Below are 12,785 nucleotides of genomic sequence, written 5' to 3' on the forward strand. Positions count from 1 at the left end.
GTAATATTTATTAAAATAATAAAGATGGCAAGATAGATTTGGAGTTTGTTATTTAGCAGAATAAAGAGATAAATATGCGAAATGAAGAAACAAATATACGATAGTTACTGTATATTTTATTTCAAACGTGTTATAAATTATAATACAAATACAATATCATAATCGTAATATATTATAAATGTTAAACAATCCTGAGTAATTACATAAGAGATAATGAATTTTTTTTTTTTTTTTTCAACATCATGTTTACCGTTTCAATAGCAAGCGAATCGCTGCAACGGATCGCGATCGGTCGTAAAGTAGTAGAATGCAATATTGATATATAGTAAACGGATCCATTTTCAATGGAAAAAGATTAATTCAAAACTATTTATATTTGATATCTTAGAGAAAACATCATAAACTATACAGTATTAACATCAAATGATCGCAATCTGAAAACATTTACACGATGAAAGATGCGATAATACACAATGCGACGATATAACTGCATAATTATGTGCAAAATCTGTACATAACAAGAGCAAAAACAAGCATAACATTCATTTCGATTCTAAATCAACGAAAGTCTTCCTTTTCTCACTTTCTCTCGTTTTGCACGTTGATATTAATTTAGATTTATTCCGTGTATAACACAAAATTCATATAACGGAGGCCTGATTTCGAATCAAAATTGATATACAAAAGAATGATAGAAATTTGAGCTTGTTACGATTAAACTTAAATTCATTGTCAAATTCGAAATCAGAAATAAAGCTAGCGATGTTTGGGTATATATTTGGAAAATAGACAACAAACTGATTCCTATCGTTATCATTGGACGACATAACATCGAGATACGTATGCGTTGAAATAGTAGACAATAATTTTATAGCGATTATCACGTAAATATTTTCTTGTGTACATGACTCGCGATTTATGTTCTCGTCTACCCCCCCCCCCTTCCCTCGTTCGTTAATTGTAGTTATCGCACCAAGCTTGTAGCGCGGAATATCTTCTTGTAAAAAGTGTTCTTTTTTTTTTTGTTTTTTCTTTTTTCTAAACAAAGAAGGAAAAATAGCGCGTCTCAAATATTATTCGTCAAAGTTGTTCGTAGGAATGGGACTAACTAATCGTATCTATGGAAAAAACTTGTTATCAAAGTTTAAATGCATATCAAAGTCAGTCGTCGCGAGAATCTGGCGACCATCTTGTATACGAATGTACTTAGCAAAAATTTTCTGATAAACTTTCTCAAAAACAACCTATTGTACGAATAGGCGTGTAATGAACGCTCGTATAGTAAGCCACCTGGAACGAAGATGGGCGTAAAGAACCCGCCTACTTTGACGAGCCTAAAGGCTCGTTTCGATTATTATTGAATCATGTTTACCTTATAAACATGCTCAATAGAGTGATGCGATACAAGGTAAGCACGTACTTGAGCACGACTTATTGCACATTATCAATGTATACTAATTATCTACGAATCGCATATACCGAATCATCGTCGCGAATAACAGTCACAAGGAACGCATTTTAAACCGCCGAGTTTCCACACATTTCAATTCCTGAGCCAATCTACGCGATTAAAAAGAAAAATAAAAAGAAAAAGAGAAATTAAGAAATAATGTGCACGAGAGCGACCGGATTAGCACCATATAAAACACAACAATGAAATTTGCACGCTTTCGTAAAAGTCACATTGAATGCGTATCGTAAAAGACGATGGCTCGTGCGTATAAATTGATGATTCGAGTGATTTAATGCGTAAAATGGACAGAGTTTAAACTTCGAAACGTTTCTTCCTCTCTGCAACCATGCCCACCGCGGGGAGTGGGGGGTGGAGCGGTTGATGATAACTCGGTAGAGGTGTAGGAGGCAAGCTACGACAATTTCTGCTCGACCACCTCAATAATGGAGACCTCATCAGCTCTGAAAAAAGGGAAAAAAAGAAAAAAGATTAAAAAATTAATGGTTTTTATCGAAAAGCTCACGTGAAAAAGATATGTATTTTTATTTCTTTTTTTCTTTTTCTTTTTTTTTTCTTTCTTTAATGACAGACCTGCAACGGAGAGAGCTGGGGGTTCCGGGCTGAGGTAGGATGGGTGACGAGTGTCGGTACGGAGGGTATATGTCTCCGATTGTTGCTGTTTTTCACTTTGTTTGTCCGCCTGTTTCCGACTGCCAGTACCGTTGATTCGCATCTCTGCTGTGCCACCTTTTATTTTAAATAATTGTCCAAATACAATTATGCGCTAATAGGACTTTTATATCTCACGGATATTACTACGCGTGTAAAGTATCTATGCGATAGCTTTTCGCAATAAATAAAAAATTCATTTACTTTAGATTATACCTTTCCAAGGGATATCAGTTATATGCTCGGATACCTTATTAATCGTACCAACTGCTGGATTAAATATTACATACAATTATTTCCACATTCTTATCGTGTCCAGGATAATGCAGGGAATCGTACCTGTATTTCTACGTCAAAATGCCGTTCTCCGTTTTATTTTACGTCAAACATCACAATTAATTCTATCCCCTACTATATCCCCTGTATTATATTCCGATATAAGCGTCACTCGAACGGTTAAAGATTGGCCAAGTAAGAGCTACGATTCCACGTAGAAGCGTATACATGGACATAGAGATACAACTTCGATTTCTATGAAAAGTCAGTTAAGTATTATATTAAGTTCAGACGTCTATAGCTAGAGCAAGACACAGTCGTCTTGCATATCGCGCATTGTTAATTTCATCTCAAACAAATGTTAGCAAGTAAGAATATAATTATCGGTTATAATTCAGCTATAAATTATCACCTTCATGCTTTGACGTTTAACACGTATATAAATATGTTTATATGTGTGTGTGTGTGTGTATATATATATATATATAAACACACACACACACACACATATATGTATTTACTAACGATATTATAAAAGGCTCGTGCAAATTTTGCGTTAGAATCAATGAAATACAAACATACTCGCGTACGAATGAGCGCCACTTTGGTAAACACATTCCTCCTACATGTCATCACACATAACTACTTTGCACCGTTCTTTCGGATAGGATAGTAGTTTCTTAAAGGATATAAAAATTATCAAAAAATGATATAAGAAAAATGATTTTGAATCAATTTTTCATCACGATATTTTTCCTCCGTAAAATACAAGCAATCCCGATTTGGAGTAATTAATTTTAATAAGCACCAGTTATAAATATGAATCGGACAACGTCGTTGTCCCGATCACGTATATCGGTTAAAAGATCCGTGTTAGAAAAGTAAAGAAAAGTCAATTCGAGTGCATGCTCCAAGTATCTCGTAACACGATCGTAAATCACATGGCATAACAAACGATACCACAAACAAAGCAATTTGACGCGACTTTTTCCATCGGTATAAAACTCGATATAACCAATTTACTCGTATATACATCGAATATGCGGAATATACTTGGTAAAAAAGGGAAAAAGAAAAAAAAAAAAAAAAAAAGGACAAAAGGAAAAAAAAGGAAAGCGCAGCACTTTTTATCCGAATACAGATGCATATCCACCACCACCCACCAGAGATGCTTTTTTGATACGTTTCCATTCACCTCTCTTCTGTACCTTGATACTGATGGGGCAATCCGCTCCTTGGTCTTAAGCTGTCCCATAATGGCGATGCTATACCATTATGTTCTTCGTTCTTTTGAGTTAAGATCGTATTTTTCCTATCGTGCGATGAAATAGCAGTACTACTCCCCGGCCTAACTAAATTATTCGAGTAAGGCAACGATATGGATTTAATTCGTTCGAGCTTGTACGAGAAGCTGCTCGGTTTATCCGCCGAAAGGGACTTTTGAAGCGTGGATAAGGAGCTTTTTGGGCGTTCGCTCGTTAATTTCTGCTCCTCGCTCGTTCCTTGCATCGACTCGTGATTATTTCTTACACGTTGCGGTGAGTACGCTGGCGAGGTGTTTAGTGACGAAGATTTCTGTGGTACACCGGTCGTTTCACGAAGGGTGTCCCCATGCTGTTAGTGAAATATCGAAAATATGCGTCAGTACGGCTAATGCGAATTCACGGAATAGCTAGAAATCGATGTTAGCTAATGGATACACGATTACACGTTAACGTTTGCTTCTTTTCTTTCTCTTTTTTTTCTTCTTCTTTTTTTTCTTTCTTTCTTTTTTTTTTTTTTTTCTTTTTTTTTTCTTTTTTTCTCTTAACGCAACATGTAATCGATCGCAGCAGAGTTAATGATAATTACGAGATATACGTATTGTATTGTTGGTTAACCACGTGTCTACTTCTTCACGAATGAAATATCCTAGATTAGGCGAGCCTAATTTTACATACTTTTATGTGCTGTGGTAGCTTGTAAAGTTCCTCCTTCGGTTCGACTGTGTCATTCTCTCCGCTTTTTAAAATCTGAATAGTATCATTGATACCAGCGTCGCTACATTCCACCAGAAAGTGCGCCCTCAGCTGCTTGTTCCTAGCGTCTAGCTGCATTATATGCTGTTGCGCTTGTGCAAGTTGCTTCGTAAGAGTACCTACTTTTTCCTCCAAAGCGGCAGACTCGACGCACTTCGATGAATATTTGGCAGACAATGAAAGAATTTCTTGCTTTATTTCCTCCATTTCTTCCCTGAAGAATAATAATTCGTAAGTTTCGTTTAAGGATCAGCTCCTTAAAAAAAAAAAAAAAAAAAAAGAAAAAAAAAAAAGAAAAAACAAACAAACTCACTTCCACCATACTTACTCGTGTTCTTTATGCAGCTCACCGATATCCTCTCGAGCTTGCATCTGCTTGATGAATTCCTGCTTGAACTTGGCAATCTCCTTTTGTACCTCGTGCTCGTGCGCCTTTCTCATGGCATCTAATGCGGCCAAAGTCGCTTGGGTCTCTTCCGAGAGTGCTTGCTCCTTCTCGACTCTCAAATTTTCCAATTCCTGCCGATGCTTTTCCTCCATCTCTGAAATAATACGTCGGTGTGAATTTTCCATGGCCAACAATCCTTTCTCGCAAAGTGCCCTGAGCTGTTTGATCTCCTCCTTGTATCTTTTTCTCGTCTCGGCATCGGTATCGAGTTCGGCGCTTATGGATCTCTGATAAACGGCACGTAGCTCGTTGACGTGAGCAGAATGTTCGGAATCCATTGCGTTCAATCTGTACTCCAATTTTCTCGCCCTTTCACGCAGACTAGCCGCTTCTTGCTCGTACTGCGTCGTAAGGGACTGCCTTTGACTGTCGAGTTCACCCTTTATGTCCATTATATCCTTCTCCTGATTTCTCTTGAGCGTTTCCAGCTCTTCCTCGTGTTGAGCCGTTAGCCTCTCTATGGTTTCCTGCAGTTCCTCGCACTGTTTGCAGGACATAAGATCGACGTAAGCGGCGAGTCTTTTGATTTGCTCTCTTAATTGCGAACACTTTTCGCAAACGTTCGTCCAATCCGCGAGCCCGTTGCTCGAACGTTCAAACTGACAGATCGTCTTAGCCGCCTTTTCTCCACCCACCGCCTTTTCTTTTATAACTTTGGCGAGTCCGCTTATGTCCTCCTCGAGATATACTAAATTTTGTCCTATCGTTTTAATTCGTTCCTTCGACTCCTGCCTACCGGATATCCTATCCTCGCATTCCTCGGCAAACTGTCGATAAAGATAATTGCACTCTGCCTCGAGAACGAGATCGTTATCGAATTTACCAGAGTTGTTATCCTCGGTCAAGTGATAGAGAAGGTCCTCGTTTTTAATAAGACTAGATAGAAAATTCTGACCGCTTTGACCGTTGTTGTTGTTGTTGTTGAAAGAGGTCGACGGTTTCGTGCTCTTCTGGAGAAGAGCTATTCTGGCATCTATTAAAGCTTTGTGCGCGATCACGTCGGCGTAATCCGTCAAAAGTCTATGAGAATCGTATTCCGAGATGGTACTTGCGAGGCCCTTGTTACGCTTCATCGTACGTAGAGTATCCTCGTAAACCTCCGAGAGTTCCTCTACGGACAGTTGAATCTCTTTGCGTAATTTCGTTCGCGTTTCGTCCGCCCAATTCTCCAAACCTACGGATCCAGCCTCGTTGAAGCTTAGACAAGTGTCGAGGACGGACGCGATATCCTGTTCGTAGATCTGCGCGCAGTGCAATATAACGCGCGACACCTCGCTTTGCACGAGCTCCTTATTGACGGTCTCCTGGGCGAGGGCCCAAGCCTCGCGAATACGCTTATCCTCGAGCAATTTCTTGCTCGACACGTTTATTTGCTTGGCGAGATGATGATGATCCTCCTGATCCGAGAGATTGAGCGTCTCGATCGCCAAGGCCTCCGCCAGCTCTCTCAATTTCGTTTCCTTGTAACGTCCGACGATACCGTCGACTTCCTTTTGCTTTTGCAATAAAAAGCTCAAGCACTCGGCTCGAGCGTTGCAAAGTTGAAGCGACGCCTCCGTTTTAACAGGGAGAACGCCTCCTACGAGCACTAACTTATTAGCTAAGACCCTAGAAAGATACTGAACGTAATTCGTGTTTTGGTACGTTTTGGGCTTGGTTCCATGAATCTTATGCTTTAAGCTTGAGGCAAGCTGACTAGTTTCGAGCAATTCACCGAGAACGGCGCTCTTGTCGCCTAAGGTACCACCGCCGATCGCCCGCTTCAATCGTCCAAGAATCACGGATTCGAAGGCTATCCTTTCGGCGATCAACTTTACTTTCTCCCTGTCGTCCAACCGGTCGTTCGACGCGAGCGTCTGCCGTCTCTTCGTGAGTTCGCTTAATTTATCCTTAAGTATAGCCTCTAGTCTACATACCACTACTCCTATCGACTCGCCGATTTGACCACCACCGACTTGGCCCTTCTTACACTCTAAGCACGAGTCCAATATGTCGTTGACCTCGCGCAAGCACTTCTCCGCCTTGTCCTCAGTTTGGGTCGAGCCCAAACACTTTTCCAATCGTCGCTTCGACTTCCACACGGCCCTCTCCAATTTCTTCAATCTCGAGAGAAATTCCAAGGGGATCTCGTTGCCAACGGAAGTCGCGCTGACCTCGCTGCACTCGCTGGAGTCTTTCTCGACGTCGCTCGCCATATTTTCGGCCACGCTCGCGACTTTGGTCTCCAACGTGCTCAATCTGATCAACACCTTCATAGGTTCCGAACTGGTGGCGCTGTCCAACGACTTTCTGCGCAATCTAGCGCGATCCAAATGTTTCCCCTCCTTCTTCTTCTCCTTCTTCGAATTCGGACTCGACTCCTTCGAATTCGAACCAACGCCGCCGCCGCCGCCGCCGCCGCCGCCGCCGCCGCCGCCGCCACCGCCGCCCTTACCACCGCGTTCTATAGCGCAAATCTTATTCTCCAAGTCGCAAAGCTTATCCTCCATTTCCTGAGATATCTGAAAAGATTCCCTTCCCTTCAAGGAGAGAGATCTCCTCTTATCCCTGGTTTCCGCCTTTGTCAATTTCTGCTTAAGCGTTCTAACTTGTTTCTCGCTGGCGGCGAGCTTGTTGGTCAAATCCTGAATACGAGCTGCCATCAATTGTACCTGCGCTTGATTCGTCTCGCTAACACCGATGGCATCCTGCTTATAAGCAAAAATCTCCAATTCCAATGCATCCTGCGTCGAGTGAGCTTCGCGCAATTCTTTACGCATCGCACGTATCTCGGATATGGCCTTCTCGAATCGAACTCTCAACTCTTCGTACTCTTCTACGACCCTAAAAGAAAAAAAAGGAGAAAAAAAAAGAAGAAGAAAAAGAAAAGAAAAAAGATACACGCGAACGATATGTTTATTCGATTCGAAAAAAAGAGGAGGCGTGACGCGTTAAAATACGCGTTATTGATTTGTGCTATCCTGTTACCTCTCCTTGTCGAGCATATTGAGATCCATGTCCAAATCGATGTTGGTCAGATCGCTAAGAGAATCGAAGCTTCTACCTCGTTCTCGCGATCCGGGAAGGCCACCCCTTTCTTCCAGCTCTCTGACTCTATTGTACAGTCGTTCGTTTTCTTCGATACCTATGATAAAAGGGAAAGGAATAAACGAGTTAATAAAGTCTGCTCTCTTCGTCGTCTACGTAATAAAGGAGGCAATAAATAAAAAAAAAAAAAAACCTTGAGAGAGTCTTTCGCCAAGTGCCTGCACCTCTTCCTGCAAACGTTGGACGTTTCTGTGATTCGAAGTCAACTCGTTCGTAAGCATCTCGCATCGTTCGCTCGTCTCTCTAAGAATAGCCTCGGTTTCCAATAATTTGCATTCTAGTATCTCCTTCTCCCTCGTATAAACTTTTTTCAATTTTTCCAAATCGTCGAGATCCTTGTTCCTTTGTTGTTCCGTTCTCTGTATCGTACCGAGCAATTCTTCCACCTGTTTTTCCCTGATCACCGCCTCTGCCTTTTGCTGTCTCAATCTTGATAATTCTTTCTCGGCGTTGGCCACGTCCAATCGCGCTGTACTCAACTGTGACTTTAATTTCTCTATCTCATTTTCTTGACGCTCGACGATGACTAGCAGTGCGCTTGGATGGGACTGATTGTGATCGAGTTGATCGCGTAATAGGGAAACTTGATTCTCCAAGAGTTCGACGATCAAGGGACTGTCGTTCGAACCGGAGAGACGGCTATTGCTTTGAACGTGCCCGTTGCTTTGCTCCTCGTCTTCTCCTAACTCGCAGCAGGCCATCATAAGGTCCTCCGACCTTACGCTGTCCAGGGTGCTTCGTCGGGAACTCGGAGGTGAGCTACGACTCCTCTTGTAAACGCGCGATCTCGAACTCGACCTCGATCTCGCTTTAACCCTCGATAGAGCCGTTCTCGTCAATGGCGGCGACGGTGGTAATTCCGACCACTCGTGATTCGTCGTGTCGGACCAGTTGGATCCTTTCAAAGGTAAAGACCAATCGCCGTTTCTAATAAGAGGCGGCGAAACCGGAATTTCCGACCAGTCACCGGATTCTCTTCGTCCGCCCTCCGATGCAGTTCTGTATTCTTCGTCGGAGGAAAATAGGACCGATCGAGGCGTATTCGACGTCGGAGGAATTACGGGATCCCTTTCGCGATCGTTGATGGACCTTTTATGGATGGAGAATTTTTTAATACTAATTGTAAGAGACGTCTTGCGATAGAACGCGTTGTCGAAAATGAGGAAGGAGAAACTTATCGCTTACGTTGTCGGTGATTGAGAATTAATATCCTGTTGATTGTCCGAGCATATCGGCAACGACTCCCCATTGCTATCGGGATCAGGCAGATTAGCCGCTCTTCTAATAGCCGACATCCAGCTGGATCTAATGCCGGCCGTCACCGCGGATAAGACGGTGCTACCTCTTTCGTCCCAGGCCTGCATCAGGAAAATCACGAGTTATCATTCGAAACGTCTTTCTCTTATGCGACGACGACGACGACGACGACGACGACGACGACGACGACGACGACGACGAGGACGTTGACGATCTTGAAATATCCGCATTAAGAAAAAGTAATTCCGAAGCACTGCTCGGGTATAATTTTCCTGTTGCGCATCTTACCACGGTTTGAAATCCATAATTTCTTGCGACCTGCAACGGCGTAACCGCAGTAACGGTATTCAAGTCTATAACGCCATCCATGATGCCCTTGTCCTCCGCGCAAGGATCTCTATAGTACATCAGGCCACAACCTCGTAAAACGAACCAATGCTTGTTCCACTCCTGACAAGAGAAACCCCGATTGTATACTTTCAACAAAATTTTTCTACTTCGGCTTTGGAAAATATTCACCTTATTTAAACCCTGCTTCATTAGCCAACCCTTCTTAATGTTTAGTACATTTTCCGCCGGTAAATCGACCCTCAATTCGGAGGTAGGCGAATATCTAATGCTAGAAATATCTAATCCGCAACCATCGGGATCGCCCCTTACCTGCGAATTAAAAAAGATCGATAAGATATGTATCGTTTGATCAATTATACATCGAATAGTACTTACGAGTTTGTCTCGATGAACCGCATTAGAGGCATCGACTACGTCCCTCGTTGGCTCGGAGGTTCTAGGCTTGATTCTGCGAATTCGCGGTTGAGTCAATGACGCGGCAATATCCCGTAATTTACCTTCCCGTTCTCTCTCGTGTTCTAAGAATATTCTTCGACAAGCGTCGTCGTCTATGGGGAAAGGATTAATCTATCGATTAATATTAAACAGAAAACGAAGTGGTACGACGAGAACTTTAGAAATTCGATACCGACCTAACTTCTCATTGGATCCATGTTCTCCCTGTTGATGATTCGACCTACGTCTAGCCTTGTCTTCGGCGCACAATTTGTCTCTAGTCGGCGGAGAGGATCCACTGGCGGGTTGATCCCTGTACATTGATCTAACTTCGCTTGGTATCATTGGTGGTTTCTCGGTCAAAGTTGTGCTAGAACTGCTGCTAGACAATGTGCTCGAGATCGTCGTATTCGAGGCGGACACGACGACGGTGCTCGTTGGCGTCGTCGTGTAAGCCGTGCTCACGGATACGACGTTTCCGTTTATGGAAACCGATGTGGCTGCCGACGACGACGACGACGACGACGACGACGAAGACGATGTTAAATAAGGGCCGTTCGTACCGTTCTCCAAAGGAGTACTGCTTCGCAGCGGCGAAACGTTGTTGCTGTCCACGTTACCATTACTCAGAAGAGAATTCGTCGAGCAACTCGTCATCGTCGACACGCTGGTAGTGACCGAAGAAGGTGTCGACGAAAATACGGAAGAGCAAAGTTCCGACGAGCCGCTAGTTGTTTCCGTAATCCACATGGCATTGCTTCGAGGTTCCGATCGGCAGCTATTGAAGCGCGGTCGAGGTGGATTCGGCGTGTTACCTTCAAATAACGACCCATCGAAAATAAAACATCGAGAAAACTTTAACAAATGACAAATCGACTTACTTCGAATCGCCGGTGTAACTTGGAGGATCGTCGTTTGACTGCCAGGAAACGTGGCGTTTCGCTTGTGTCGACCCTGAAAAATTCAATTCGTATCATCCTACGAAGGGATTTCATACCACGATATGTCCTAGAATTTCTACGTAGGCGATATCTTCTCTTCGTATGAAGGGGAGAAACGTAGAATAGAATAAAAGAGAGAGAGAGAGAGAGAGAGAGAAAAAGAGAATCGTCCATTGTAGGCAGCCGTAATAATGGCAGATAAGCAATAACATTGATAATGTTCCACGAAGGTGTAGCCCTCGCCGCGTGCATAATTCATAAGAGCGCCGACGTGTGTCCGAAGCAATAATCTCGACCGTATGTAAACGGCCGAGGCGGCTGAAGATCTACGAGCTAGCCGTGCTCGATGTCGTGTATCGATAATGTTGAGACCATACAAACGAATGAAAATCGCCACTGGGATTGTCCTTAGATGCAGGCTAATCATCTCCTAAAATCCCCCCCCCCGCTCTCTCTTTCTCTCTCATCTCATTCATTACTGATGTATTCGCATCCACCGAAGGAAGATAACGACGAGGCGTTATAAAAATCTTGTGAAACTTTATCGTTCTCGAGAGGAAAAGTACGCGATTTGTCAAAATAATTACTTTTACGATTCCTATAACGGAAATAATAATCGCGTCTCTTTTACACCGGCGCGAGAAAGGAAGAAGGAGAGAAGGACGCAAAGAAGGCGGAAGAATAAAAAATGAAAAAATTCGTAAGAACCCTCGCATTTCCTGTACGTTCACCTTCTCCATATGCGTGCGCGCATATACCTACGTAGATAGGCGAGCAAGTACGTGCTCTCTCGGCATGAGATATCACGTACGCATCGCCTTGGCCTCCTAACATATGCGATCGTTTGCGCGTTTACAACAACGGCAGGTTAAGCGACGACGAGGTTTACTCGATCGATCGTTTCTTGCGTAACCGAATCGATACGCGCACAATCGTAAACCTTTCAACTACACCAGCAGGATTCGAACAAGACGATCGATCGAGGTACATACGGGCCGCTCGGTGAAGGGAACGGACACGCTTACGTACGGTAGGTAATATACTTTTACGGGGAGGTAAAGGAAGAAGAGGAAGCGATCGACGTACTTTGTTTCGCGAATACACCTGGAGAACGTCAGCCCACCATCTCGTTTCCTCTCGACACGTGCCCTTAACGAACGTCACGCCTTCGGGCGAGGTCACGGCCAGGCTATAGGGATGCCCGGTGATGTCCTCCGCGGCTGCAACCTCCAGGACTCGTGTCATGTCGATCCGTGCTTGTGGCACAGTTTCTGGCTGCAACAGAAGAGAGAAAAAGGCGCATTTTATTATCCATCTATCAGCGGTAGAGATGATATCGCGGGTACGATCGATCAAAATTTAGAGTCTCATTCGCGAATCAGTTAGAAAGACCCATAGAAAGAGGACAAAGAGGAAGTGAAGAGGATAGAGACAAGATCTCTATCCTCTTTTGCGAGATGAATATCTTCGGTCCGATATTTCTTGACTGGATGATTCGTTTGGAAATTTGACACCAAGGGCAGTGACTTTTCTCCCTCTCGTCAGCTCTTCCCCCTCGTCTTTTCGAGCCTTCCTCTCTTCCTCCTTTACGTCTCGACGTTGCTCGATGTCAAGAGGTCCTCGAAAGGTTTATCAATGATTATACCGCCCACTTTGCGCGAAAGGACTCGCCTCTAGGATCTCGACGTAAATCTCGACTTGCTCGTCGTTAAACAGCCTTCGCGTAGTCGAGAATTTCGAATAGCCTGAAAGCACATCGCCATCGGCCGGCCTAAGCATCGGTCGCTCGTTAATAATCCTCTAAGTGGCATTCATGGCACCTTGCGCGTCCTTCGTACCTTCTCCTTCTC

At 43.5% G+C, this 12,785-nt stretch overlaps 1 protein-coding gene across 19 annotated transcripts in view; it reads right to left on the minus strand.

Moving 5' to 3' along the window:
- Positions 1-96: 96 nt before the first annotated feature.
- The window catches only part of LOC124948539 (protein outspread), a 64,073-nt gene continuing 51,384 nt past the window's right edge, over positions 97-12,785 (minus strand). For 5 of the 19 annotated variants that reach the window (XM_047492295.1, XM_047492292.1, XM_047492291.1 and 2 more), the window contains 15 exons: positions 12,022-12,210; positions 10,876-10,948; positions 10,192-10,809; positions 9,935-10,107; positions 9,728-9,868; positions 9,497-9,658; positions 9,137-9,309; positions 8,085-9,040; positions 7,832-7,988; positions 4,745-7,687; positions 4,339-4,630; positions 3,607-4,012; positions 2,339-2,389; positions 2,045-2,200; positions 97-1,914 (listed from right to left, as the gene is read on the minus strand). In XM_047492295.1, coding sequence (XP_047348251.1) covers positions 1,766-1,914; positions 2,045-2,200; positions 2,339-2,389; positions 3,607-4,012; positions 4,339-4,630; positions 4,745-7,687; positions 7,832-7,988; positions 8,085-9,040; positions 9,137-9,309; positions 9,497-9,658; positions 9,728-9,868; positions 9,935-10,107; positions 10,192-10,809; positions 10,876-10,948; positions 12,022-12,180 — 6,609 coding nt within the window. In that variant the 5' untranslated portion in view covers positions 12,181-12,210 and the 3' untranslated portion in view covers positions 97-1,765. Of the gene's footprint in view, positions 1,915-2,044; positions 2,201-2,326; positions 2,393-2,461; positions 2,654-2,674; positions 3,078-3,561; positions 4,013-4,338; positions 4,631-4,744; positions 7,688-7,831; positions 7,989-8,084; positions 9,041-9,136; positions 9,310-9,496; positions 9,659-9,727; positions 9,869-9,934; positions 10,108-10,191; positions 10,810-10,875; positions 10,949-12,021; positions 12,211-12,785 lie in introns of those variants that run through there. The other 14 variants (XR_007100769.1, XR_007100768.1, XM_047492289.1 and 11 more) reach the window with 14 other exon arrangements.

The sequence above is a fragment of the Vespa velutina genome, chromosome 4 (assembly GCF_912470025.1).
Source record: "Vespa velutina chromosome 4, iVesVel2.1, whole genome shotgun sequence".
Classification (NCBI taxonomy): domain Eukaryota; kingdom Metazoa; phylum Arthropoda; class Insecta; order Hymenoptera; family Vespidae; genus Vespa; species Vespa velutina.